Genomic DNA, 27958 nt, shown 5'->3' with positions numbered 1-27958 from the left:
TCCCGCGGTTGCCGGGCAACCGGCCCGGAAGTCGCGGAAAGCGCGTCGGCGCAGGCGCCTGTGAGCAGGTGCAAGATGGCGGAAGGCGGTGGCGCCGATCCGGGGGAACAGGAGGGGTCTTCTGGGCCGCGGCCCCCGAGCGCGCGGGATCTGCAGGTGCGGCGAGCGGCCGAGGGCGGGGCGCGGCGGCGGGAGCTGCGCGGCGGGGTGCGTTTCGGCGGCCGCCCCTGGCCGCGGCCGAGCCCTCGCCAGACCCCGCCTGGGGACCGAATTGTAACTCCCGCGATGCAGGTGTCCCCAGGGCGGTGCAGCGGACAGTGGTGTTCCTGGAAACAGGTGCCCGAGCCCAACGCTCTGGTGCCCGCGCCTCTTTCCCCTCCACCCGATTTGCAATTTAAGAAGCAACCGTACATTTAAAATGGCATTGTGTGTGGGGTGGCTCACTGGTTGGTGCCGCCTTCGGGAGACTTCTTGTAGAAGAAAGCTTTGCGGTGGCCGCGGGCAATCAGCGGTCACTTTATAAGTAATGATACGTGCCGGCTTGATCTTTCTTGTCTCGGAGGCTGTTTTCTGCCTGGATTACTTGTGTATAAAAATGATTGCTTTTAATCAGGGAGCCTTTCCCTTTTAGAAGGGGAGCTAAGGTATTTCATCCTAAGGCTGTGCATCCTCGTTGTAGAAACTAGTGCGTGAAGCATTGCACATAAGAAACGGTGGCTTAAAACTTCATGATGACATTAGTTAGCTAAATAAGAATGGGGCAAATCTCGCTTTCTCAGATACTTAACCCTACTGTCCTCATTTAAGCTTTTTCCCCCCTGTCTCATAAGACCATTGATACAAATTCAACAAGTAAACAATCATAATACGCTGTGTAATTAGAAGTAAATGACACGGAATCTGCATGCGTTGGTAGAGAAGTTCTGATGCAGTTACACCTTCAGTTCTGCTTCTTTGAACAAGTATTGAACCACCTGCCATGCATCGTTCCGCTAAACCCCCCAGAATGAAGAGACGAGTAGGACATCAAATCCACAGTTGGTACTGGCCACTCTTGAAGGGGATAGAAGGGGAAAAGGCATTTCTATCTATTTGTTGCAGAAATAATATATGAATATGTTGAACACAGCATTTTAAGGCGGAGTATGATTGAATGCCAAGTTAAGCAGGACATAAAATGAAGAATTTGGAGAATGGAGAGCTCAGTGTCAGGTTAGAAGACAAACTGAATGGGGAATAGTCCCAGTGCTCGTAAATTAATTCAGTGGTAGTTACCATCTACTTCTTCTTTTCTGTTGTAGACTACCCTCCTTAAGAAGCAACATGGGATGGTGGGGGAAACCGGTCCTGCCACTTAGTAGACTTGTGAATGTCAGAAATGTCTTAATCCCTCTGATGATCCTCAGTGTCTTTATTTGTAATCTAGGGGTGATGTAGGTGGTGTCAGGAATGAAATGTCTATAAAGTGCCCATGCACCCCCATAGTATCTTGGGCTCTATACTTGCTTGGTAAATATTTGGTTGCTTTTTCTTTAAAGGAGGAGAATACTATACCTTTAACTGGTTAGTCCATTCTAATACTATTAAAGTGAAAACCCTGTAACTTAATATCCTGTCTCTAACTTCAATCCATTTCTTCTTTTCATGTGAAAAATGAGAAAAGTTTGGTTCATGATTGCCTGATACTTGTCAGATTTACAGACCTAAGGCAGGGGATTTGATATGATTAATGGTTACAGATGTTTTGGTGAATGTCACTAATTGGAGAATGCCGACCTCTTCACCATCAGTTAGAGGATAGGGATTTTTTGTTCTTATCTATTTCTGGTAGGTTGGTAGGTGGATAACTAATATCTTATGAACGTGATTTGGATATTAAATACATTAAGTATTGATAATGTGTCCTTTAGAATTTAATAAGCATCTGAAGAACTTGCGAATAAACCTGAAAACAACCAAAGTGATGATGTAGGAAGAAATAGAGTAGGTTTAAAAGAATGATGTTCTTCTCCCCAATGAGTTTCTTTAATATCAGTTATTGTTTTATCGTCTCGTTATTGTCTAATCTAGCTCTGCTTTTTTAAGTGTACTTTTCAGCAGATACTTCTTTCTGGAAAGTTCCTTCTAAGAGTCACAATATTGTAGAGGAAAGGAGTAATGTATTACTAATTGGAACACGCAAAAGATACCCCTAAGTATGTATATGTTAGCTGCCAGGCAGTGTAGGGTTTGTTGGCATCAAAGTCAGAAGAGATTTCCTCATTTAGCACAGGAGGAAACATGGACGGCTGTCCCCCAGAAAGCCTCCCGGCACTGTGAGCCTCTGACTTACAAACCGCAAAAATCTCCTTTGTATAACAAACCAAGAGCAGATCTTAGCTCCCTTCCTGTACCCCCAAAGTGGGAAACATTCAGTGGGAAGGCTTAGGATGGGGTTGTGAGTGACAATACTAACCCTAAAAACCTCAGTGTTCGTAAGTTTCTGAACATTTTCAGAGACTTTTCTCTCTTCTGGTTCCCCTCAATCAATCCACACGCACATGGGTTTAACACTTGGTTAACATATTTAATTGTATGCTTCTGTCCCAGTTTTCCTCCAGAATCGTATCAAAAGAAAAAAGGTTTCTGTTCTCAGTGCTGTGTTTCCCTATAGACTGGAGTTGGGGGTGATTAGAGATGACTTCAGTACTTACGAGAGTTAGGACGGGTTGGGGGAAATAGTGGAGTTCTGTAAGTGGGCAAAAGAATAAGAATGTCTGATCCTGTGTTACAGTTGCCACAAGTATCCTAATCCTGATGGCTATCAGTATTCCATATCATTGGTTCTCAATTTAGTGCGTGTCCGAATCATCTAGAAGGCTTGATACAGCACAGATTGCAGGCTCCTCCCCCCACCCCAAGAGTTTTTCACTCACTGGGTCAGGGTGGGGCCGGAGTATGTGCATTTTCAAAGCTTCCCCGGTAATGGTGATGTTGTTCTTCTGTATAAAAACCATACCTTCTGGCACTTGTCACTCTAAGACTGAGAATTCCAGGAGTTTTCATCTTTTGCTGTCTGCTTGATTATTCTCATTCTCAGTTAGTTTTCCTTCAGGTTTCGCTTCATGCTCTTCACATTTTAAATTCTAGAGAAAAGATGATCAGTGCTTATGTGCTTTATTCCCTCTGTGCAATTGAAATAGCTTCATAATCTCATTGTTTAGCCCGTGGAACTTTCCGTCCTGATGATTCACATGCTTCATTACTTCATAATGCACACATTCTCATCTCTGTATTTGACGGATATTTTGTTGTTGTTCTGTTGGTTCTGACCAGTACTTTAGTTTATTTTGATCTGTTTAAGTAATCATTTCCTTTTCTGGTGTGGTGTCTTTTGCTATGTCAACTAATATAAATTAAATTTCTTTGTAACATTTACGAATGAACTTACACCATATGATGCTGCAGGGACATCATGAATCCCAGCATTCATTCCCTCTAATTATCATTTTTGGTTACTTTTTTCCCAAAAGATTTCCAGAGATGATCATGCCTATTTGGGGGACATTAAGGGAAATTTTTGAATTGTTCAAGTTGTCAGAAGTGGCAACAAAATAACTTAATGCTGAAATTTTATGAATAACTTTCTAAAATTCCAATTTCAAGAACTATGTTGGATTTTTCTTTCCATTTTGAAGGTACCCAGCCATGTATCTATAACGCATTATTTGGTAATACTGCTTTCTAAAAGTTATATAAACCATATGTACAATTTATTATCTTATATTTTTAAAAGTTCATTTGCGTAAACTTGATGAAATTCAGATGTCTGTTAAAGTTTTAAATAGAATAATTTTGAAATTATTTTATGTGCTTGGATTTTGAAAACTTAAACAGCTAAATGAAATAATTTTTATCAGAGCAGACTGACATGAGTGTAAAACATCTTCAAGTATTTTTTTTTAATTATAGGAAAATTATACACCCAACTTTGAAAATATTATCAAATGCAGTTTTTGAAACAGGTGAATAGTTAATTGAAAACAATTAAGCAGTTATTGTAACTTTAATTTATTCTAGTATATGTGGCATTTTGATTAGTTTTATCAAGTGAGAGATACTTTGGTTTTATTTTGGAAGGAGGTCATCTGAAGCAGCAGCCTTTATTTTTCATTAAAACTTTTACAACTCAGGGGCAGCTGGGTGGCTCACTCAGTTAAGCGACCCACTCTTGATTTCAGCTCAGGTCATGATCTCACGGTTCCTGGGATCAAGCCCCAAATGGGGCTCTGCACTGACAGTGCAAAGCCTGCTTGGGATTCCCTCTTTCTCTCTCTCTCTCTCTTTTTCTGTCCCTCCCTTGATCGCTTGCTCGCTCTCTCTCTCTCTCTCTCTCTCTCTCTCTCTGTGTGTGTGTCTCTCTCTCAAAAATAAATAAATAAACTTAAAAAAAATTTACGACTCAATCACAAGTTAATATTCTACTCTTCATTTCTACTTGTCTGTAAGAGTTCATTCCTAGGGTTATACTTCATAACAAATCTGTTGTTTTATAGTTGGCCTTGGCGGAATTATATGAAGATGAAGTGAAATGCAAATCTTCCAAATCTGATAGACCTAACGCTGCAGTCTTTAAAAGCCCACGAACACCACCTCAGAGGTAAGTTTTGTTTTTGTCTTGTTTTGGTTTTAAACATTGCATGTCTTTTTAGTTCACCAATCCTCTTATTTTAAATGGCCTTGGGAATTTTTTCTAAAACTATAATTTCTAAAATACATATTATTTAGGTAGTATTCCTAGAACAATAATAGAAGGCTAAAACATACTTATGGAAAAATTGTCTTAAAGTCCTGATACTTTGGCAGACATCATAAAGAAATACACACTGAATAGTATTTTTGTTGGACACTGTGGTCCTTTTTGAGTCATAGGACACACTGAGGATATGACAAAAGCTATAGCCCATCTCCCCACAAAATAGCATTTACGCACAATTTTATTAATTGTTTTTAAGGATTTGTGTTTCTGAAAACCCACTCATGGAGTCCCTATATGCCTTCTATCCTCCATTTAAGAACCTAGAACTTCAGGAACCTGTCTGTGCTTTCACAGATGATGACCCATCAAATAAGTGATCTCTTAGACAGTGTTTGCTATTGCTAAACCCCTGAACTAGAAAGAGAACCACTAGATTTAAGAGATGAGAGCCAGGTACACTTCATTACCATGAGTTTTCCTGTTTCTAGCAATGTTTTCATTAATGTCATTTTAATACTGCGAATTTCATCACTGTGGAGAAACTTGGAATTTTTCCATTATATCTCATTCACAGAAGGTCTGTCATTTTACCAGAAATTTAAGACTTCACTAGAAATTATCCTTTCTTTTTTGTTTGTCACTACTCCACATCCTTTTTTCTGTAGGGGAGATAAAAATGATGTACCTTTTTTGGACATGAATGAGAAGAAAGAAAATTTGTCCCCAAACTTTTTATTTTATGAATTTTCAAACCCATAGGTAATCACAAGATTAGTACAATGAATATATGCTGTATATGCTTTCCCTATATTCCCCGGTTGTTAACATGTTAACAACTGTAAAAACACTGTTACTCAACTACTTGGAAGCAAATTGCAGCCATCATAACGTTTCATTAGATACTTCAATAGACTGTCCACTAAGAAGAGGCACATACACCTTTATCACCTGGTAACGTATCACAGCTGAGAACATGAACAGTAATTTCCTGAAATCCTGTAATGTCTAGTCCATAAATATCTCTTCAAGCCTTTTTTGGATTTAGGATCTAACCAATGGCCATGCCATCCACTTGATTGTGCTGGTTTTGAATCTGAATCCAGAGCATTCTCCTCCTCATCTGTTCGTTGTTTGCTCTTAGCTCAGCTGTATAATCCAAAATTCATTACATTGACATTCAAGGTCATTGTTTCTTCACCATTAGATTCTTGTTAAACATATTTGTCAAGGATACTAGTAAGGGATACTGTCTGCCCTGTATTATATCACATCAGGAGCCATATGTAATTTCAGATTTTCTCACTATTGGTGATATGTTCACTTGATAAAGGGGCAGATCACCACATCATTCCGTTGTAAGACACGGTTTTTCTTTTGTACATCGGCAGCTTGGTATCTTGGCACTGTTTGAATATCCTGTCCTTTTCATTTTTGACACGTATGTGTGTATGTACATATATATGTAAAATATATATACAATATATTTTAACTTCTTGACTTACACATTCTCCAAAGTTTTGAAAATACTTAAAATATTTATGTACCAAAGTTTTATTCTTTAACTGTTTGACCATTGTTTCGCCAATTTGAGCGTATTTTGAACAACTTAATTTGTTTACGATATAACAAAATAGTTGACTACTTACAATAAGGTTAGTGTATTAATGTTTTCCTTGCTATTCAAATATAATCATTAAGTTTTTTTTTTTTATTTAACACTTATTTTTGAGAGACAGAGCATGAGCAGGGGAGGGGCAGAGAGAGAGGGAGACACAGAATCTGAAGCAGGCTCCAGGCTCTGAGCTGTTAGCACAGAGCCCAACACGGGGCTTGAACTCATGGACCCTGAGATCATGACCTGAGCGGAAGTCGGATGCTTAACCGACTAAGCCACCCGGGCGCCCCAAGATTTTTTTTTTCATGTTTATTTATTTTTGAGAGAGCACAAGCAGGTTAGGGGCTGAGAGTGGGAGGCAGTGGTTCCAAACAGGCTCCAGGCTGGACAGCAGCGAGCCTGATGTGGGGCTCGAACTGTGAGATCATGACCTGAGTGGAAGTCAGATGCAAAACCAGTTGAGCTGCCCAGGCACCTGAATCTTTAAGATATTTTAATGAATGGTTTTTTTCTCTTTTATTTTGTCCTGTCTGAAACAGTGTTGCCATTAATAGTTGCAATTTGGTAATGCCATTTTGAAGAACTTTGTGCCTCAGATTTGATCTCTGGAAATATTTACATACCCAAAAGGAGGAGCTGCCCTAAAAGATATTGACTGAGGCTTAAGCTGTGTTTAATCTGCTTAGAATACAATGAAGCAAGTTATTGGCGATGTTTTTTTTTTTAACTCAGTATGCTATTTCCTAATACTAAGTATGTAATTCTTTTGATTCCATCCTCCACATTGACATATACTCAGTTTCATTGCATCTCTGCTGCTTTATTTGGTACAGAAGACCTGCTTATTTTCATGGTTCACTTTCTTGGGCAGAATTGCATATCAAATTATTTCTCTGCTCATTGTCATTTTTAAATCCAGTATATTTTCACTGTCTGGAACTCTGCACATAATGTGGTCTATGTTTGTAATTTAGGAGAGGAGGGATAGAATCTACAGAACTCAGAAGATAGCCTGACACCAGCTTTAACATATTCGTCTGCAAAAGTTGACATCTAACAGAACCTAAAAACAATGTGCCTCCTTGTTCACACTGGACGACTATGAAATTGGAGTTATTCAAAAATTTGAGAACTTATAAAAAAAAAAGTTCTTTTGAGTCATCAGGCAGTAGTTTTATTTTGAGAATTAAATGGGATAAGTGTTTAAGATGACTAGCACAGTGTTGGAACCTAGCTGGACCTTAAAAGATTATTAGGATACAGGTACCACAAAAGACAAGGGACAGGGTTCCTAAACAAATGGGCACAGAGGAGAAAATGATAAGTATGATGAGAGGGATCCGAATAGGAGCTAGCAGAACCTTAGTTAGACCAGCTGCAGATAAGGTTGGCTAGATAGAGTATTCCTGGCCATGTGACCTGCGCATTCACCCAGAGCCCCATGCTGCGAAAGGCCCCGTGCTGGGGTTAGTGTTGTGCCGTTACTATATTGAAATTCCTAACAAATTTTGAGCAGAGAGACTCCTTTTCGTTTGGCACTGAGCCCCGCAAATTACATAGCCAGTCCTGGATAGAGCCACATTATGGGCAGACAGCCTTGAATGCCAAAGGGGCTTGTACTTGTGTAGAAGGCAATGGAAAGCCAGCATATGTTTTTTAATGTCAATTTTATGCTAAAAACTGCAACACAGTGAGAAAAGCTTTGTTTCTAGAGACAGAATCAGTTCTGATTTTTTTTCCTCTCTGTTTTAATAAGGTTTTGCCAATGGACAAGTTTTTGAAACTCCCTAAGGTTTAGTTTTCTCTGTAAATCAGAGATAATACCACTGTTAGGAGGATTAAATGAACACATAGTTACTCCTTGATAAGTGGTAGCTATTGTTATATATTTTAGAAAAATAGGACTGGCGATACAGTGTAAAATTAATGTAATGGGGAGAACAAGATAAGGAGAGAAATTAAGAAGAAAACAATGACAGTAATCTAAGAAATGTGGCAATAAAAATTTGGACTCAAGTGGCGTCAGTGGAATGGAGGAGAAAGAGTACAATCAGTGTGGGATACTTCCAAAGGATTCACTGTAGAAACATGGTAACGTGGGATATAGGGAGCAACTGAGTAGGAAAGAGACCTACAGGATGTACAGGGAAAAAATGTGACTGTTCATGAGAAGATTTGTGTGCGGAATACAGGTTTAGTTTTGGAGACATGAATTTGATTCAGTAGGTGCTTTTAAGTTCAGCCCTGGACCCCGTAAGTCACAGGAGGCTAAAAACATACTTGAGAATCGCCTGTAGAAGAGGTCGTTACCTAGGGAAGTGCACAAATGTTTTGATGATCAGAGGAGTTCACGTTTGAGGACAAGAGTCAAGGATATAGGCGTACTTAATTATGAAAGAGGAGAGACGGATGGATTGTGATCTAAATATAAAAGGAAATATAAATAGGGAAATAACATATAATAAGAAAAATAAAATAAGACTTCTGGAAGAAAGGGGAATATCTCCACGACCTTCAGGTAGGCAAAGGTTTCTTAAACAGGAAAGAAAATCATTAACCATAAAGGAACTAGTAAATCCTTTCCCATGTCACATTTTTCCCGTAAGGTCTTTGTAACCAGGACTGAGATAAAAAGGAAATACATAGTTGTGCTTTCCAGAATAGAGACATGGGAAGGAGCTACGACAGGAAATAGCTGCAACAGGCAGCTTTTCTTTTTGTTTTCCTTTCCTCCTTCCTCTTCCTTTCCTTTCCTTGCGCACAGCTGCCTTAAGTTCTCTGCTACCCCACCTTGTACCACCACTCGCCTTAAGAGCCAGCTGTGGCACTGTTCGGCCTTGCCTGATCTACCCGGCCCTCTGAGGATAAGCTTGGCCCCTGAGGCTTCCATTGTCTGCTGCTCTGGGCAGACTCACCTCTGTGCTTGCCTAGTGCCCTAGCAGGATGGGGTCCAGCCCACCGCACCCCTGTCCTCAGTAATCACGAGCTGGTCTTGTGTTCGCAGGGTTCTGATGGTGCCCACCTGTTCTCCAGGTGGATTTTTTCCTTCGCTTACAGTGAATTAAGAGCCATTCTGCCATTCTGTCTTTTCTGTCCCGTTTTCCATATACTAATTTTGCAGAAAGTCTTCTAGAAAGGCTATTCTCAGCCTGCAGTATTGATGTAATTTCCCCTCTTTGTTTTGTGAGTCCGTTCAGGACAGATTTAGAACTGAACATATGAGGTTTGTTATCTTATTCTGGTTGTCTCCATGTTGATATTTCGCTGGTTATATTTTCTGATACTCTTGACTGAAAAAAAAATCTTGAAAGATAAAATAGATAAAATCTTATGTAAAACATGATGTGAATTTTCTGTTCCCTAGGACCATTATGAAGTTGGAGTCAGGCTAGAAATTAGTCACTATGTAGCTGATACACTGGAAAAATTGTGGTCTACATTATGTACCTTTGATACAGGGAATTATAATTTTTGAATCCAAAAGTCTCTGAGGAATAAATCCCTGTGTGGGAGTAGGTCCCTTCACTAAGTAGGTCCCTACTGAATGTGGATTCATCAGGGGAAGAGACTTAATTCTGATTGTCAGCGCTGTTTTGCCCACCGCACCAAGAGTGCCCACGTTGTGCGAGAGATGCGTTTGCTAAGCACTTACAGAAAGGGGATGGCAGAATCGACAAGCCAGTTCTCGTGTGGGATGTGGATTTGACTGCCATACTCCCCACAAACCCCATCAGGAGAAAGTATATGAAGCATTTCCTATTTCATTCCTTAATCCCATTTTTAAAATTAAGAATTTCCACAGAAGTCATAGAAATGGTTCTTCTTAAACAAAGGTCATGTCCTAAGACTGTAGCTTTTTACTTCAAAGGAGTTTATGTTTGTATTCTGAGTTTTTCTTCATGAACTTTAATGTCGAAAGGTTCTATTCAAGTGAACGTGAATACAGTGGATTACATATAGTTCAACCTTCAACTGGGAAGATTGTGAGTGAACTTTTCAAAGAGGCAAGAGAACATGGGGCTGTCCCTCTGAATGAAGCCACAAGAGCTTCAGGTGATAACAAATCTAAGGTAAGTGCGAAATTTAAAACTGAAATACACTGTTTATATATTTGATCTCGTCTATAGGTTTTTATCTCGTTTGGAAGCATTGTTTTCTGACTACATGTTTCTGTTTTAAACATTTGCTCTATTTTTATAAGATTATAATCCATTAATGATTGAAAGTCGCAGCAAGTTTTTACGTTTCTGTGAAACTTGCCTGTTTACCCTTCCTTAAAAAATAATTACAGATTCACATGAATATGTGAAAAGCACACAGAGAGGTTCTACGTGCCTTTCACCCAGTTTCCTCCGGTGGTTATATCTTACATAATTGTCGTACAGAATCAAAGCCAAGATCTGACGCTGGTACCATGTACATATATAGTTCTGTGTCGTTTTCTCACGTGTAGATTTGTGTGATTGTCAGCCCCGTCAAGGTACTGCTCTGCCATCACGAGGATCTCCCGCATGGCGGACCCCGCTGTGGTCACACCCTCTTCCCATCCCTAACCTCTTGCCACCTAACCCTGTTCTCCATCTCCGTAACGTCGTGACGCTGAGAACGTCATACAAGTGGGATGATACAGTAATAGTATGTGACCTTTCGGGATTAGCTTTTCTTCACTCCGCTCCATGCCCTGGAGATCATCGGAGTTACTGAGCGTCTCAGTACCTTGTTCTCCTTAGTCCAGAGTAGCACTTCATGGTATCGATGTGCCGCAGTTGGTCGAACCTTTTGCTTTACCGAGGGACGTTTGAGGTGTTTCCAGTTTGGGACGATTACAGATAAAGCTGCTGTGAGCAGTCGTGTCCACATTCTCGTGTGGATGTCAGTTTTCCTTTCTGTGGGATAAATGCCCCGGAGTCCAGTTGCTGGGTCATAAGGTAAGCGTGTGTTTAGTTTCTTAGAAACTGCCGAACCCTTCACCGTGAACGGCAGAGCCCGTTTCTCCATTCTCGCCAGCGTTTGGTATTGTCGCGATTTCACCTTTTAGCCGTTGCGGTAAGTGTGTGGTTGTAACTCGTTGTGGTCTTCGTCGGCGCTTTCCTAACGGCCAGTGACGTCGGCTTGCGTTTTCCTGGCGGCTAGTGGTGCGCAACGCCTTTTCACCTGTTTGTTTGCCATTATCTTTCCTCTCCCCCACTGCCAAATGGCTTTGGCCTCTTTTCAAATTGGATTGTTTGTTACTGTTGAGCTCTGGAAGTTCTTTAGAGATTTCAGTAGGTATGAGTCCTTTGTCAAACATATGCATTCAAACATACATATGTATTTATATATTTACATACATATATATACGTATTTACATATCTCTTTATACTTACACGTACTTATATACATTTATAAATCTATATGCATATATATATACACATATATCCGTACATGTGTGTGTATATGTATATGTGTGTATATATATGTATTTGAAGGAAGACTAAGAGAGCGCAAGCTGGGCAGGGGCAGAAGAGAGAGGGAAAATCCCAGGCAGGCTCCTTGCTGCCAGCACAGAGCCCCGTGCGGTGCTCAAACTCATGCCACCCTGAGATCATGTCCTGAACTGAGATCGAGTTGGACACCTAACTGACTGAGCCACCCAGGTGCCCCTGGATCGCAGGTATTCTCTTCCAGATGGTAGTCGGGTCTTTTCATCCTCTTATCAGCGCTTGTCGCAGAACAGAAGTTTTTAGTTTCGACAAAGTCCAATGCACCTTTTTCTTTTTATGGATTATTTAGTCTATAGAAAAGAAAGGAATGTGATCATTAAAAGCGTATTTATGATATGGAAAGTGATTAAAAGGAATGGTATTTTTACTTCATAAGCCTTCCTCCCTGAAAAATAGAAGACCTTGTGATCAGTGTAATAAAACAAAAAGTACAATCATAGTTGACTGCAACAGTTAAATAAAAGCAGCTTATAAAATAAAGATGCAGCCTTTCTTCAGAGTAATTTATACCCATTTATAAAATTCTTCCTTAACTCTGAAACTGTTATTTACTTTGTGAAATATGATTTAAACATAATTTTTATGGTAAGACATAAAATATTAATGGTGGCTTTTTAAAATCTGTTTATACTTGAAATTAGATATTTCAGTGTGTAAATACATTAAAAAAAATTTTTTTTAATGTTTATTATTTGAGAAAGAGACAGAGAGCAAGCAGGGGAGGGGCAGAGAGAGAGGGAGACACAGAATCCAAAACAGGCTCCAGGCTCTGAGCTGCCGGCACAGAGCCCGACACGGGGCTGAACCCACAGACGGCAAGATCATGACCTGAGCCGAAGTCGGCCGCCAACTGACTGAGCCACCCAGGCGCCCCTGTAAATGCATTTTTAAATTTGAGATTGGTCTAAATTATTTCAACTCAAGTCACTAATGTTTTTAGGGAAGAAACATAGTATCTTACTTGAGTATACTTCTCTGTAACATAAGAGCTTCATTTAAATAAAAAGTTTTCCTCGAAAGTGCAAACCAGTTGGGCTAATTATAACTGATCTAGTTTTAAAATATATATCATACATTATCATAACGTTTTTCACTATAAACCTTAGTGAATTTTTCGCTCATTTGCGGTATATTTTAGTCATTTACAGGTGGAGGATATAGATTGGGCAATTCCTTTTGTAAGCGCTCTGAATACATCTATGGAGAAAACCAACTGCAAGATGTAGGTACAGTAGCCAAAATGAAAACTTGTAGACATTTGCCTCTAGTTACTGCTGTTTTAAATTTAAAAATTGATAATATACTCTCTTTTCTGTTATGTTTTGAAACATGGATTTTAAAAGGATCAATGTGTAAGCTTTTAGTCTCACATTTTATATTTTGTATCTCCATTATGCCTTGTACTTAGATTGTAAATATTTTCTATACGTTGAAAGAACGTATGATTCACTATCAAAATGAGCTTTACGTACATATGATAATAATTACCCTTAGTGGTAGACTGTCAGAATATAGAAATAGCTGAGTTGTAAACAGTCATTCTTTGTTTTTGCCTTTTAAAATTTGGAGTTACAATTTCATTTAAACACATATAGTTTAGCCTTGGAGGGTCATTGGAAATTCTCTCTTGCCCCTTGACATAACTGTTTAAGCCCTGTAGCAGACAGGAGTGTGGGTACAGATGAATGAGAAGGGTGGGTGTGGAGTGACAGCTGTATGCTCTCAATCCTTTCATTTTCTCAGTGACCCAGAATAATTGTACTTCAAGGCCAGGGTCTAGCTGTGGGACCTTTGGTATTTCAGCCATTGTTGATTTGTTAAGCTACATACAAATCTGCCTGGCAAACACATGCTTTCATTTATGTCTTTATTTTAACCGTGAGTAAAAAATAATAACTCCCATGTTTTAAACAAAGTGGGTGGCTTAATATGTTGTGAAATATCACATTGGAAGCTTAAGATTGTTCAGTAAGATGGATTCTTATATGCCTTTGTCTTTTTTCCTATGCCCAACAGGTTCAGATTTTGCTTAAACTGTGGAGCAATGGTTTCAGTTTAGATGATGGAGAACTGAGACCTTATCACGACCCACCAAATGCTCAATTTCTGGAGTCTGTTAAAAAAGGGTAAGACGTACGTGTTCTGTTTGTCACTTAGGGTGGGACTTTTTCACGATGCTGGCATGTATTATGTAAGTGGTTGCTGAGGGAAGGGTATCTTTAAGTATCTAAAGGGTATAGTGCTATCTGTAAGTCTCTGGTTCTTAACTTGCTGGGGAGGGACAGTAGACATTGGCCCCTTCCAAAATCTGATCAAGCTATGGTCCCAGTTCCAGGAAGAAACCTCTTGATGTAATAAGTCAGTGCATTGATTAGCATGTAGCTGTCCATCCACTAAGCCACTCTCCTGCTTACCATTAACAGGATGACTCTCATTGTATGTGTACCTGAAATTCAGCAACTTATATTAACATTTTTAAGGTGGCTTTACTGCTGGCAGAAGAGTTCAAAAGGTTAGTTGGGGTAGTGGCTCGTGAAAGTAAACCATCTATACGATGCTCTGACCCATCTAACGAACATCATAGCTCACCAGCCCTTCTTGCTAAAGGATGAGGCATCAAGTGATTTTGCTATGATTATGAAAGCTTTTCTGCATCAATGTGACCGTTCCTAAGTAGAAACGCAACTAAACAGAGAAGGTTGGTGAGTAAGTGGGGGATTTAAGTAGCAGGGAAGGGGCTGGAGTAGGAGCTTATGCTCCATCCAGGAACTGAAGCTGGGGCTTTTCCAAGCGATGTAAATACGTCCAAGGAGAGTGGCTGAAGTGGAGTAGAGGTGAAACTCATTGGCGTTGAGGGAGTCGGGAACCTCTATTTTTAGAACACTCATCAGCATGAATTTTGAATTTGAATTCTACAAAGATAATGTTTGGATACCAAAAAGTGCTGTAGGCGATATGCTGAAGTCCTTGAGAAAGGTGGGAAGCTGTCCTAGAAGGCAGTATGTGGCGAGGGTAAATACGAGGAAATAATAGTTTAAGACAGTGCTGTGGACCGGGAGACCTGCAGTCACTGGGAAGAGCTGGGAGCAGCTGGTTAGGGAAAGTGAAGATCTGCTAAGGGAAAATCAACACTGCTATTGAAATTGATGCTTGTTTCAAGATGGTGGAAGACAAGACCACGCTGATGTTGGATGTACTATAATGTAGACCCAAACTCATTTATTCTTAAATGAAAATAATCCACAAACTTCATGGACTAATATTCAAGCCATCGTGGTATCCTAAAAGGAGTTTTAATTTGAAGTAAAATTATGATCAAGAACAGTTTTTAAAAAGACTCCTTGAAGACAATGATTTGATGTGAGATAGTAGTTGGCAACTGTAGAATCACCTTCCTCTTTTTATGACAAATATTTTGTGCCACCACCTTCACTGTCCTCAAAGAAGAACTCACAGATGATATAATCTGCCCCTGCATATTATTTCCCCAAAAAATGATCTAAAATTTACTTTAAATGTATTGAAATAAAGGAAAGTAATTTATCATAAAATTGTACATATTTTAATTTGTAACTGCTTCATCTGACCACACCAGAAGACAAAATAATAGTAGTCAGATAATTCGCACCTATGTGCAGTCTTACACCTCTCAAAGAAAATGTGACAAACATAAATGCGGAATGATGAGGTGTGTGAGTTTGGCAACATAATTACCATCAGTGGCGTTGAAGTCCGGGGCTTGGTAAAGCTCCAAGCAAACCAAAGTGCAGCCTTCTCCGTTTATATGATACACATATTCCTGAAATTTTCGAAGTACATTAATACAATGCTCCCCGTCCCCCCAAAAGTGTCTTGCTTTTTTCTAAGACAGACCCGAAGCCTGAAGTTCTAGACTCGGACGTTACCGACAGTGTTGTCATCCATGTGAGTCTCAGGCAGGGCATTCAGTGATTCTGTGGAACCCAAGACAAGACTTGATTCGGCAAACAGAACCCCTGTGGCAGACCATCTCATACCTGGGTCCCGACCCTGAACGGCAGCACTCGCGAATCACTCGACAATCAAAGACACCTATTGATTTTTAAACTTCAGCTTCTTCCAGAGAGTTTAGAAGTAAATATCTATATTAACTCTTATGTCCTCATAGGAATTTGCTAGTGTTTATTTAGGGATAAATTGCCATCTTACAGTTTGGCTTTCTAAATGTTAGAAGCACTCCAGGATCACTGATGACAAAAAGTCCCTGTATTGAGAACCACTAAGGAATAATGTGATACAACTTTTTTACAAATTCTGATTCCAGTATCGTTATCATACGGTGTTACATGCATTTCAGGTGTACGATGTAACAATCCAACAATTCCCACATCACCCAGTGCTCAGCACAAGTACAGTCCTTAGCCTCCTCACCTGTTTCACCCATACCCCACCAGCTCCCCTCTGATAACCATCCGTGTGTTCTCTGTAGCTAACCATCTGTTTCTTGGTTTATCTCTCACTTTTCCTTTGGTCGTTTGTTTTGTTTCTTAAATTCTACATATGAGTGAAGTCATATGGTATTTGTCTTTGAGTATTTCACTTAGCGTAATACTCTGGCTTTTTCCACATCATTGCAAACGGCAAGACTTCATTCTTTTTTTTTTTTTTTTGGCTGACTAATATTCCATTGGGTATATATAGCACATCTTTATCCATTCATCAGTCAGTGGACACTTGGGCTACTTCCGTGTTTTGGCTACTGTAAATAATGCTGCTATAAATATAGGGGTGGGTGTATCCTTTAGAATTGGTGTTCTTATATTCTTTGCATAAATACCCAGTAGTGCAGTTGCTGGGTCACAGGGTAGTTCTATTTTTAATGTTTTGAGGAGCCTCCATACTGTTTTCCAGAGCGGGCGTACCAGTTTGCATTCCCACCAGCAGTGCAGGAGAGTTCCCTTTTTGCCACATCCTGGCCAACACCTGTTGTTTCTTGTGTTTTTTTATTTTAGCCATTCTGACAGGTGTGAGGTGAAATACCTCATTGTGAAAGAATTGGAAGATGACACAAAGAAATGGGAAGACCTTCCAGGCTCATGGATTGAAAGAGCAAATACTGTTAAAATGCCTGTACTACCCAAAGCAAACCATACATTTAACACAATCCCTGTTAAAATACCAACAGTATTTTTCACAGAACCAGAACAAGCAGTCCTGAAATGTAAATGGAACCACAAAAGACCCCGAGTAGCCAAAGCAATTTTGAAATAGAAAAGCAAAGCTGGAGGCATCATAATGTGAGGCAGCTTGAAGAAGAAAAGATCTACAGGGACTAATCCATCATCGTGGGAATTTCTATATTATAACTGTTTCCCAGAGTAGCTCACAACTTGGTTATAATCATGTCAACGGTGTAGATTAGGTTTTTTTTTTAAGTGAACTAAAACCTTTTTCCCTTTTTAAAAGAGAGATTCCCCTGGAGCTTCAGCGGCTGGTTCACGGTGGCCACGTGAATTTGGATATGGAGGACCGTCGGGATCAAGAATACATAAAACCTAGACTGAGGTTCAAGGCTTTCAGTGGAGAAGGACAAAAACTTGGAAGGTAAAATCCTAAAATGAGAAAAATACTTGTCTTTGTCCAGCATGAGTTTTCTTCGAGAATAACAAAAGCAAAACAACCTAGCAAGTAAAAACTAAAACATGAACTGCGAAGGCCTTGCCGGTAGAATTACATATGCAAATCTAGTGATAATGTTGGTAGCTCATACCTAGATAGCAGTCACCACATCCCTGGCCCAGGAAACACCTTAAAATACATGAAGTCACTTAATCTTCACGACTCTTGGATATAGATCCTGTGATGACTTCATCTGCTGCCACGGCAGTCTGCCCAAGGCGACGGGTCTGGGAAGTGGTTGCTCTGTGGGACTCAGACCGCACACTCTGGCTCGAGCTGGTGCTTTTGACCCCTGTGCGGTCCTGCCTCTTTCTGATTACACGGGCACACAAGGGGAGGTTGTAAAGGGTTGTTGATCGGATGAGACAGTCGGCATCTTAGGTCTCAGCTGTGAGCTTGCCTGTCCGCCATAAGGCACTGCTAAGCTCTCGCAGCAGGAGCTGTGTGCTGAGGTTGGTTTGTGTTCAGCACATTTAAAGCCACCAAACCCTTTCTTCAAGTTAGGGAAACCCAGCACGGAGAACATTTCACACGACCTGAGCTTGGATTGCAGAAGGAAGGCATTGCTCTGGAGATGTTTCTAAAGAGCCCCTAGGACTTCGGCGCATACAGTTCAGAAACCAATGTGCATGGCATCTTGTGTGTGTGAGCGGACTCCTTTATGATAGCCGTGGCTTAAGAGAATTTTCAGAAATCTTGCGAACTTTGTTGGTAAAAGTCACCCTGTCTTTGTCCACGTATTACGAGTGACACGTAAAATAGTAACACGGGCCTTGTTTCCATCACAGCCTTTTCAGTGCGTCCTTTGTTCCTTTCCACGTGATTCCTTCCCATCCAGGTTCTTTCCCCTTGCCTCGTGCACACTGGTTCGCCATTCCCCTCGCGTTTCTCAAAATAGGGAAGAATTCACGTCGGTTCTTTATGCTCATCTCTCATACCTCGAGTCTCCCTTTCTGTATCCGTTTCTCCTGACAGACACCGACTTCTGAGACAGGTAGGGAACACAGGGACAGGTGTGGCCCTGGCTTCTCTTAGGACCCAAAGCCTTCAGTGCCCACTCACAGATCTGTTTGGAAATTTTCTCCCTTATCTCTCCTTACCACTAACACGGGTCAGCTTTCTCCTGACGGTTTTCTTCCTCTCCTTTGTTTTTAAAACTGTGACCTTCAGATGTAGCACTCTTCATTTCTTAATGTTTAGTCAGATTATGATTTTTAATTTAGAACACAGGTAAAATGCCCAGCCATCTCTCTGCTTTGTGCATAGTCTTTCTTTTTTATTTAAATTTATGACCAAGAATTAATGTTACAGTGCACACCTTGGTTAGTAGAACAGTAAATCTAGAACTGAAAATGAAGAAAGTAGCATAAAGGGGAGATAGCTGAGACGAGCCAGTGATTGCAATCGACAGTTTCAACTCATAAAAATAAGGATGTTATCTCATTGTTGTATCTTACAGAGACCGGTCTTTCTTCTCATAAGGCAATTAGCTAGAGAACATGACCCCCCCAAAGAAAGGAGGTAATGATGACAAAATATATGACAAAAAATACCTGACAAAATGACAAAAATAAGTGGTGATAATGCTGTGTTGTTAATCATTAGCCATATTGGTCAGGGTTTTCGAGTGTAGAAAACAGAATCCACTTACTAGCTTAAAAAGGGGCTTCTGACAGAACCCTGGATAGTTTATAGAATTTCTGGAAATAGCAAATCAAGCTTTCCTGGAAGAAACAAACGCAACAGAGAACTTTCTAGAGTGAAGACTTCTGTGTCCCCCTCAGCTGCTCAGTGCCCATGGAAGCTAGGGACCAGACACTGGAACATTCTGTCATGGCTGCTGTAGAAGAATCAAATGCCTCCAAGACCTTGGGGACCAGAAGAGCTGCAAAACCTTGGCCTCGTAGTGCTTACGTTCACCATGCAAGTGTGTATCTGTCGCTCGGCAGAAGGGTGGGATTATATAAAATTCTCGCTGCAAGGGCATCTGAGAAATGTAGTCTTCAGAATTTTCAGCTTCTACTGTGTGGGAAGCGACACTAGGAGATTAACATGGTGGTGTGAGCCTCTCGGATGCACATGAATCGAAATGCAGAGTAGTAGAGTACATGTTACGTTCTCAGAAAGTGAAGAACTACATAGGACATTTCAGAAGGCTTTACGTTAAGAAGTCTGTTAAAATATAAAAGTTCTCTAACGGTTCACCTTTACAGATTCAGAAAGCAACTTTCTAAAATGGCTCATTTCCTAAGAATTCCAGATGACGACTGAACAGAAATCACAAAACAGAGGCAAACAAAACAGAAATGGAAATAAGTCCATTGTTTTCCATAGCCGTCAGTCGAATTGCAGACAGAACGTTACACAAGATAGGGATGCCTGGGAGCCTCGGTCGGTGGAGCTACCGATTCTTGATTTCAGCTCAGGTCGGGATCCCACGGTTGTGAGTTCAAGCCCCGTGTCGGGCTCCGTGCTGACAACACGGATCCTGCTTTGGATTCTCTCTCCCTCTTTCTCTCTTAAAATAAATAAACTTAAAAATACATATAAGAACATTACACAGATGGAAGCTAACTTAATTTTTTACTGGGATATGACAAATATAGGAAAACCTAAATGCAATAAAAATATTACCTAGTTCCTTCGTGTAATATCGTAGGAGCAAGCAGATCATAGGTTTGAAGCTACAAATGTACAGTGGCAGAATAAACTGTTTTCCTGCATAAAAATTAGCGAGCTGGATGGAGTAGAACCCAACAAGACCCAGGAAATCACAGAATCGTTTCTGATAAGCAGGGCTAGTAAGTGACCGTCGCTGTAGGTTTGTGAGCTTGTGTGTATGATGATGCAAATCATGATTTGCAGCAAATCTCTCTGCTTAACAACAGTGGCTGCCTGTTCTCATACTGTGCACTGCAAAAGAACCCACCTGCCACTCACCTGTTCTGAGTTTGGACTTCATCTCGACCCCTGGACCCTAAGGGCTCTCTCCTCTAAAATCTCACAATCCTTCCCTTCCTGCCTTTTCTTCCTTTTCTTATCTCAGCAATTCTGCAGCCCCTTGCCTTGCTGTGCAGCCTGTGGATTTGTCTGCCCCTGTGCAGCCCAGTACTGTCAGGGATGTTCGCACCCCCATGCCGGGCGCCCCCATGCCGGACGGGCAAGCTGCCCTCTCCCACTCTCAGAGGGCTCACCCCAAATGTTTCCTGCCCTCAGCAGACTTTTTTTGCTTCCAGCTTCCCTGAGAAAACGGAGCCTGACCGGAATTAAGTTTCTGAATATATTCCTCTTGGCCTCCAAGTTTAGGAAATCCATGCTTACTTCCCTCTCTTAAGTTAGAAGATGCTTCTCCACCTGACCAAGAGACTCGCTCTCCTTCCAGACAACCTCTGTCCTTCCCTCCAGTTTGCCTGCAGAGTTTGTTTTATCAATTAACTTCCCTCTTTCTCTTCATTTTCCTTTTAATGTAATACTTGAACCATGCAAACAGTGTATCAAAAATGTCATCCTATTTTGATCAGTTGAATGATAAGGAGAATGTTTTGATAAGTAATAAAGAGGTGTAAGTTTGAAGGCTAAATACTAAAGTTGCCACAACTTTTTAAAATGTGTTTTTACACCTTACTAACCAGCTTACTCAGCTAACTATCTTTCGTGGCTTTGAAAATGCCTTTCAATCTCTGTGACTCTGTTTTTTTCCTATAAAGTGATATGGTTGGCCTAAACCTCCTTGAAGATCCATTCCTGTTCTCAAATGTTATTATTCCACATAAATTCATTTTAACATACACACATCTTATAAAGAAATTCATTGAACAGCTTTCCTTACCTAGTTTCCCCACCTGGTACTTTCTTTTTATATTTTGAGAAGAAGCTTATCTGGTCAGAATCTGTTTTAAAAAAAAATTCTTTTAACCTGTTTTATTTTTGAGAAACAGAGAGACAGAGTGAGAGCGGCGGGGGAGGGAGGCAAGGGGAGGAAGGGCAGAGAGAGAAGGAGACACAGAATCAGAAATAGGCTCCGGGCTCTGAGCTGTCAGCACAGTGCTGGACGCTGGGCTCGAACCCATGAACCGCGAGATCATGACCTGAGCCGAAGTCGGATGCCCAACCGAGTGAGCCACCCAGGCACCCCAGTCAGAATCTGTTTTTTTGGTTTTTATGTATGTATGTATGTATTTATTATTTTTGAATGTTTTAATTTATTTTTGAGGGAGAGAGAGACAGAGTACAAGCTGTGGAGGGGCAGAGAGAGAGGGAGACACAGAACCCGAAGCAGGCTCCAGGCTCCGAGCTGTCAGCACGGAGCCCGACGTGGGTCTTGAACCCACGAAGAAGTGTGAGATCATGACCTGAGTCGAAGTCGGACGCTTAACTGACTGAGCCACCCAAGCGCCCCCAGAATCTATTTTAAACAGAAAGCATGAAAGTACAGAAACAGCATTCCAAGCCGACTCTGTGCTGACACAGGGCTCGATCCCACAAGCTGTGAGATCATGACCTGAGCTGAAATCAAGAGTTGGACGCTCAACCAGCTGAGCCACCCAGGCGCCCCACAGAGTTAAGCTGTTGAAAGAGATCGGATAAACCATAAGTTAGAATCCTAGGACACACGATAATTTTAGTATAATGAAAGAAGTTGGAGGAATTATGGGAGACCCAAAGGAAGCCGTGTTCTTGCTGGTCCAGATCCCAGGCGGGAAAACTTGAGAGTCAGCTGTGGATGTCAGTCGTTATTCCACTGTCTTCACTGTTTCACGTCTTACGTATTCAGACTTGTGTTCTAATTCTTCAATTCTTCCTTCTCAGCCTTACACCTGAAATAGTCAGTACCCCTTCGTCCCCTGAAGAGGAGGATAAGTCCATACTTAACGCCGTTGTTCTCATTGATGATTCAGTGCCAACGACAAAAATTCAGATCAGATTAGCAGATGGGAGTCGTTTGATACAAAGATTCAATAGTACACACAGGTGAGCTCGATCGCAGTTTTACACGTGGTTCCTCGTCCAAATAAAACTATGCGACGTAAGCAGAGGAATGGGAAATTCATTAGATACACTTTTTAAGTATGTTTTTGACAGAAGGAAAATAAAAGGATCATAGCTGTGTGAAAGGTCAGTGTTAGAACATCCTCTGTGAACTGCTCACAGACTAATGCAAATTCAGGTATCTCTCCAAAATAAAATTGTTAAAAGTTGCAGTTTTGCACTGTTGCTAAAACCGTGTAAGTGGGATCAAATTTGGTTTAATGTAGTATATATAGTAAAACTTTATTTGGACTTTACTCACTTAAAAATTATAATTCTGATTGGAGTTAACTTTCTACTTAGCAGATTCTTCATAATATAAGTTTGTGGTGTAGATAAAGTATAATTGTGCTATTGACAAGCACTGTCAATAAACTTTTCAATGTCATTTTAATATTCATTTGTACTTTTGTTGTACTCAAAAGGTACCATTTTTATTTGTTCATTGATTCCCTCTAAGGGATATATTTATAATCTTAGTTGAGTTACCAGGGATATGTGAAAGTCATTTTTTAAAATGATCCTTATGACTTACACCTTTGGTAGTTATAAACTCACCTTGACCCAGGCCACTCAAAGTACCTTTTTCTGGGCTGTCTGCTGCTAAGATATTTTATACTCTGAAAAAAGTGTTAATAACATTGTTGACATTTATTTTATGTATAAAACACTTAAAGATTATCTCTGTTTACAGTTAAAGGAAGTATTAGCTACACTCAGAGTGAATGCTCATGTTTTATCTATAGTCCAAGATAAATCCATCCGTTGAAATAATGTACGTTTTTAAAAGCTACAACACATTTAAATAAGGGTTAGGACTTACCATCGTCTAATTTTAGCTAAAAGCTTACATTAAAATAAAACTTTTAATATCACAAATCATTTTTATCTTATTTCTTCAGGATCCTGGATGTCCGGGACTTTATTATACAGTCCCGTCCTGAATTTGCAACTCTTGACTTTATTCTTGTGACTTCATTTCCAAACAAAGAGCTAACAGATGAAAGCCTGACACTACAAGAAGCAGATATTCTTAACACTGTGATACTCCAGCAGCTAAAATAACATTGCTCCTACCCATGCACTAGCATGTAGGAAAGATAATGTGCCATAATAATAAGGAAAATGCGTATAGCATTAAGAAAACAAACTATTTTTATTATTTATACGGATAAATTTTGGGTTTATTCTCATTCTGTCTTCCAGCCTTAGAATAGATGAATTTGGACCAGGAATAGATTTTGAGAGAAATATGTTTGAGGTTTTAGTTGCAGGGCTGGCTTATGTTGATAGCCTGTAAATGTCCAGGCAAACCAATTTGTTACATGCTCTGTATTAATGTAACAACATTTGTTTGCAGAGAAAATGAACAAAATCCCATTTTGATACATGCGTTTGGTAAAATTTGCACTAAAGTTGCTGCATTGAGCAACAGCCATCAAGAAATCTTGTGATCAAATAGCTTGAAATTTTTTCTGTGTCATGTACTGAAAAGTATCTGTGTTCTGATTTTGAAATACGTTGATCGTATAATTATTCCTCCTATTAAGATTGTACGCATCCTTTTTACTGATTTAGCTATATTACTGTGTCAAAAAATACAGTTTGGCCTTGTATGTTACAGAACTATGACCATCATAAACCAGAAGCATAGACATAAAGGCCAGCAGTTCTTGAGAAGATCTGTTAAACGGCACTTTAGAGTAATTACAATCCCTCCCAGAGCCTGTCTTGATCGCATTCATTTATTTATTCAACACATTTTTCTAGGGGACCCACTATATATACTGAACACCGTTCTAAGTGTTCAACCCAGAATGTATTCTACTCCAGGGCACAACGAGTGTACAAATTCAGAAATGTAAATTCCGTCAGCCAGACTGGATCTAAAGAACTACCAGCATAAATATTTGCATTTCTGCCAAAGCCAGCTACTTCCCGAATGAGGTAGGCTACATCAGGAATGATAGAAAAGCTTTTTCTTCTTCCCAGATACCATTTCATCTTTGGTCACCACTTCTGGTTCGTTTTCTGTGGCTGCTGTAACAAGTGACTGCAGACTTAGTGGCTTCAAATAGCACAGATTTATGATCTTGTAATTCTGTAGGTTGGACGTCCACCATGGGTCTCACTGGCTAAAATAAGGCATTGACAAGGCTGTGTTCCTTTTGAGAGGCTCTAAAGGAGAACCTTTTCCTTATGTTTCCAGCTTCTAGAGGCCACCTGCCTTCCTTGGCCTATGGCCCCCTTTTTACATCTTCAGAGCCAGGAATACTGCCTCTCTGACCCTTCTCTGTTGTTAATTACACCTCGTTAACAACAACCGGGAAGGGTTCTCTGCTTTTAAGGACTCATGTGATTGGATTGGGCCCACCAGATAATTCCAGATTATCTCCCCCCTTATAAGGTCTGTGGTAACCTTGCCGCATCTTTAAAGAGTCCCTTTTCCCACACGAAGTGGCACATCACAGCTTCCCTCTGGAGGCTCCAGGGGCGAGTGTGTTCTCTGCCTCTTCCGAGGCTGCTGGCATCCCTCACTCTGGCTGCATCCCGCCAATATCTGCTTCTGTCCTTCGTCCTTTACTACCGACTTTATTTCTCCTCTTTTCCTCTTACAAGGACCCTTGTGACTACCTTTGGTTTACCTAGCATAATTACCAGAAAAGTCTCATCTCAAGTTGCTTAACTTAACCACATCTGCAAAAATCCTTTTCCCACGTAAGGTAACACATTTATGGGTACGGTGATGGGAACAGGGACGTTTTGGGGGCCGTCCTGACTACCACGGCCCACTCCTGCTTCAAGGATCCATATGCATCCCACAGAAAGTCACCCCATCCAAAGATGCTCGAAAGTGTCAGCCATTCCCGCATCGACTTAGACTGCAAAGTCTTACCTGGATCCCACCGGTTCAGAAGTCCCAAGCCTCATTTGAAATCCTCTAAATCAAGTGTGAGTGAGGGTCTGGGCATGATTCCTGGGACACAGTCCTCTCCACCTGTGCACCTGTTAACCTAGAAAAACAGTTATCCGCTCCCAAATAGAATGGTGGGACAGGCAGACAATAGGGTTTATAGGCATCATTCCTGTTCAGGCAAATGAGAAAAAGAGCCACCCATGCCAGGCAATTTAGAAATGAGCCATGCGCACGCCATTAGGTCTCAAATCCCGGGTACAGCCTTCTGTGACCCACAGCACCATCTAGGCTCGTGGTGTCCTCCCAGAGCCGTCTTTCCTTTCTTGTGAAAGGTGGCACCTGAGCAGTTTTATCGGCTTGTTTCTTACCTGTGGAATTGTGGGAAGTCTGACCGTCTTTCACTTCATACATCTCCATCCATTTCAACGTAAGAGAGCAGTAGCTGCCCGTATAACATCCGAAGAAACTTGGGGATCTTGCGTGCGTGTTACGAGGATTCGGTCCAGAGGCCCCTGCACAGAGCGTTCCTAGCTGATTGGTCTCCCTTTGTGGCTTTTTCTGAGAAGGCCGAGAGGACCGATGGGTCACACCCTTAATCTCTTCAAAGAACCTATAGTGTGACAAAAAAAATTCAGGCCTTCCTCAGGTATTAGCAAAAGGTTCCATAGCTGCACCCTCCTCTCTTTCCCCTGAGCCGGCTTTCCCGACAGGGAATCTCTTAAGGCCCTTTGTCATTTCGGTAGACTGAGAATCTGCAAGTCATTTTTGAGTCCTGTTTTCTTTAACACGTATGTCCTCAATTTATCTGGCTCCTCTCACCTCTTACTGTAACTGGCGAGAAGAAAGCAGGCCGCATCTGGCCCACTCTGCTTGGAAATCTCTTCAACCAAACAAATGTCTTCGGTGTATCCCTTACAACCAATGCTTTCCACACAGCTGCTGACCCTATGTTGCTAAGCTTTTTGCCACTCTGGAACCAGAATCTTTTCCTTCGGTTTCCAACAGCATGTTCCTCATCTCCTAGGAGCCCTCACTGGCAGCACCTTTAATGCCCATATTTCCTCTAACAGTCTGTTTATGACGGTTTACGTAATCTCCATGGCAGTTTAGGTGTTCTCTACCCTGCCCTTCACCTCCTTCGTGCCCTCATGAGCGTTAACATGCGTAGATCCGCTCGCTAACGACACTCGGGGCCGTCTTGCCTCTTTCTGCCATGCTCCTGAAAGCTCTTCCAGCCTCTACCCACTGCCCGATTGCAAAGCTCCGTCCTCATTTCTAGGTATTTGTTCCAGCGGCGCCCCATTTCCAGGTGTCTGGGAAAGCACGATGCCTACTCACTGCCACGTGACGTGAATGCGCCAATAGGAGACCTGGGCTCCACCTGCCTCGGGTGCTCTGGTCGTTTTCAAGGAGGTGAACTGACCCGTGGCAGAGGGCTTCCCCCTGGCAGGGCTGGCAGAAGTTCCACGGATGGAAGTGTTATCTCACCTCCACAGAGAAGCTTGTCCGCAGTGTCACGAGGCAGAGGGACGTCATTCCTGAGCCTTCTCAGAGCAAAGGAAGCCATGCTCCTCTCCACCGACTGATAACCGCTTGGAGAATCTGTGAACAGATGGCAGGCTAAAACGCTTACCAGGAATGAGCTATGGTGTCACGGGAGCAAAATCATCTTCCTTCGAAAGTCATCTGTTGGAACAAATGGACATTTTATATTAAAGGGCATTGCCATATTTTGGATTCACAAAACCCTGTAAAATTGTTTGAAATGTTATTCCTGCAGTTCCTTTTTATCGCGTAGGTCGCGTGCCTGTAGACGCACACACAAAAGCCACTGCCATCGTTATATATGATAGTCTTCGACAATGTAGAAGTTAGGAGGGAGAATTGGGCATTCAGAACAACACTTTCACACGTACTACATGGCGTTTTGCTTCCTTGGAGTCCTTTCCCCGAATTCTTTTTACTACTGGAGTCACTGTAACCTGTAGGATTTATCATCACCCCCCCAAACGATGACATTACATCGAGCTGTTAGACAACCACGTGTGAGGGCAGTTGGTTTGCATGACATACGTAATCAAAGAGTTTAAGTGTCTGCTTTACCAATAAAGAATGTTTTCACTGAAAGTCATTGAAAATCCTTTTCAAAATCTCCTTGATTTGCAGGTTTATTAGAGTGACGTAGATTAAAGCATGAATAGCCTTGCCTGTGCTTTAATTTCCTGTAGTGTATCTTCTTGATTGACAGAAGAACTGAATTGTAGCTACGGTATCTCAATTTCCCGTTACCGTTTTTGTTTTTATTCCATCAAAATAAAGGTGCGAAATTTTCTGTATGATTTTGTATAAGTCTGTATAATTCTCTGTATAATTTTAAGTATCTTTTAACTCGAAGGAAGTCATTTATAAAAGCAGCCCCAATGCACATGTGTAACTGTGTGTGTGTGTGTGTGTGTGTGCACGTGCACGAGCGTAGCACCCAAAAATTAACGGTTGGTATAGATAGCAACATAATCATG

At 41.1% G+C, this 27958-nt stretch overlaps 1 protein-coding gene across 2 annotated transcripts; it reads left to right on the top strand.

Annotated features, from left to right (window-relative positions):
- UBXN2B (UBX domain protein 2B) lies at nt 1-27775 on the top strand. Of its 2 annotated transcripts, XM_027042910.2 has the most exons (8): nt 2-156; nt 4536-4639; nt 10273-10423; nt 12975-13058; nt 13853-13962; nt 17282-17419; nt 22304-22465; nt 23425-27775. In XM_027042910.2, exons 1-8 carry the CDS (start codon nt 76-78, stop codon nt 23585-23587), a joined length of 993 nt encoding a protein of 330 aa, XP_026898711.1. In that variant the 5' UTR covers nt 2-75; the 3' UTR covers nt 23588-27775. The 2 variants fall into 2 exon arrangements, with proteins under 2 accessions (XP_053064068.1, XP_026898711.1); XM_053208093.1 differs by lacking the exon at nt 22304-22465 and having other exon boundaries at nt 1-156; nt 26719-27775.
- Nucleotides 27776-27958: the final 183 nt, after the last annotated feature.

Source organism: Acinonyx jubatus, chromosome F2, assembly GCF_027475565.1.
Source record: "Acinonyx jubatus isolate Ajub_Pintada_27869175 chromosome F2, VMU_Ajub_asm_v1.0, whole genome shotgun sequence".
Classification (NCBI taxonomy): Eukaryota; Metazoa; Chordata; class Mammalia; order Carnivora; family Felidae; genus Acinonyx; species Acinonyx jubatus.
The sequence above is the reverse complement of the archived record's forward strand: the minus strand, read 5'-3'. Positions and strand labels throughout refer to the sequence as shown.

Coding starts and splice junctions, on each gene's coding strand:
- UBXN2B (XM_027042910.2), top strand. CDS start 76: ATGGCGGAAGGCGGTGGCGCCGATCCGGGGGAACAGGAGGGGTCTTCT. Junction 157..4,535: donor CGAGCGCGCGGGATCTGCAG/GTGCGGCGAGCG, acceptor GTTGTTTTATAG/TTGGCCTTGGCGGAATTATA. Junction 4,640..10,272: donor CCACGAACACCACCTCAGAG/GTAAGTTTTGTT, acceptor TAATGTCGAAAG/GTTCTATTCAAGTGAACGTG.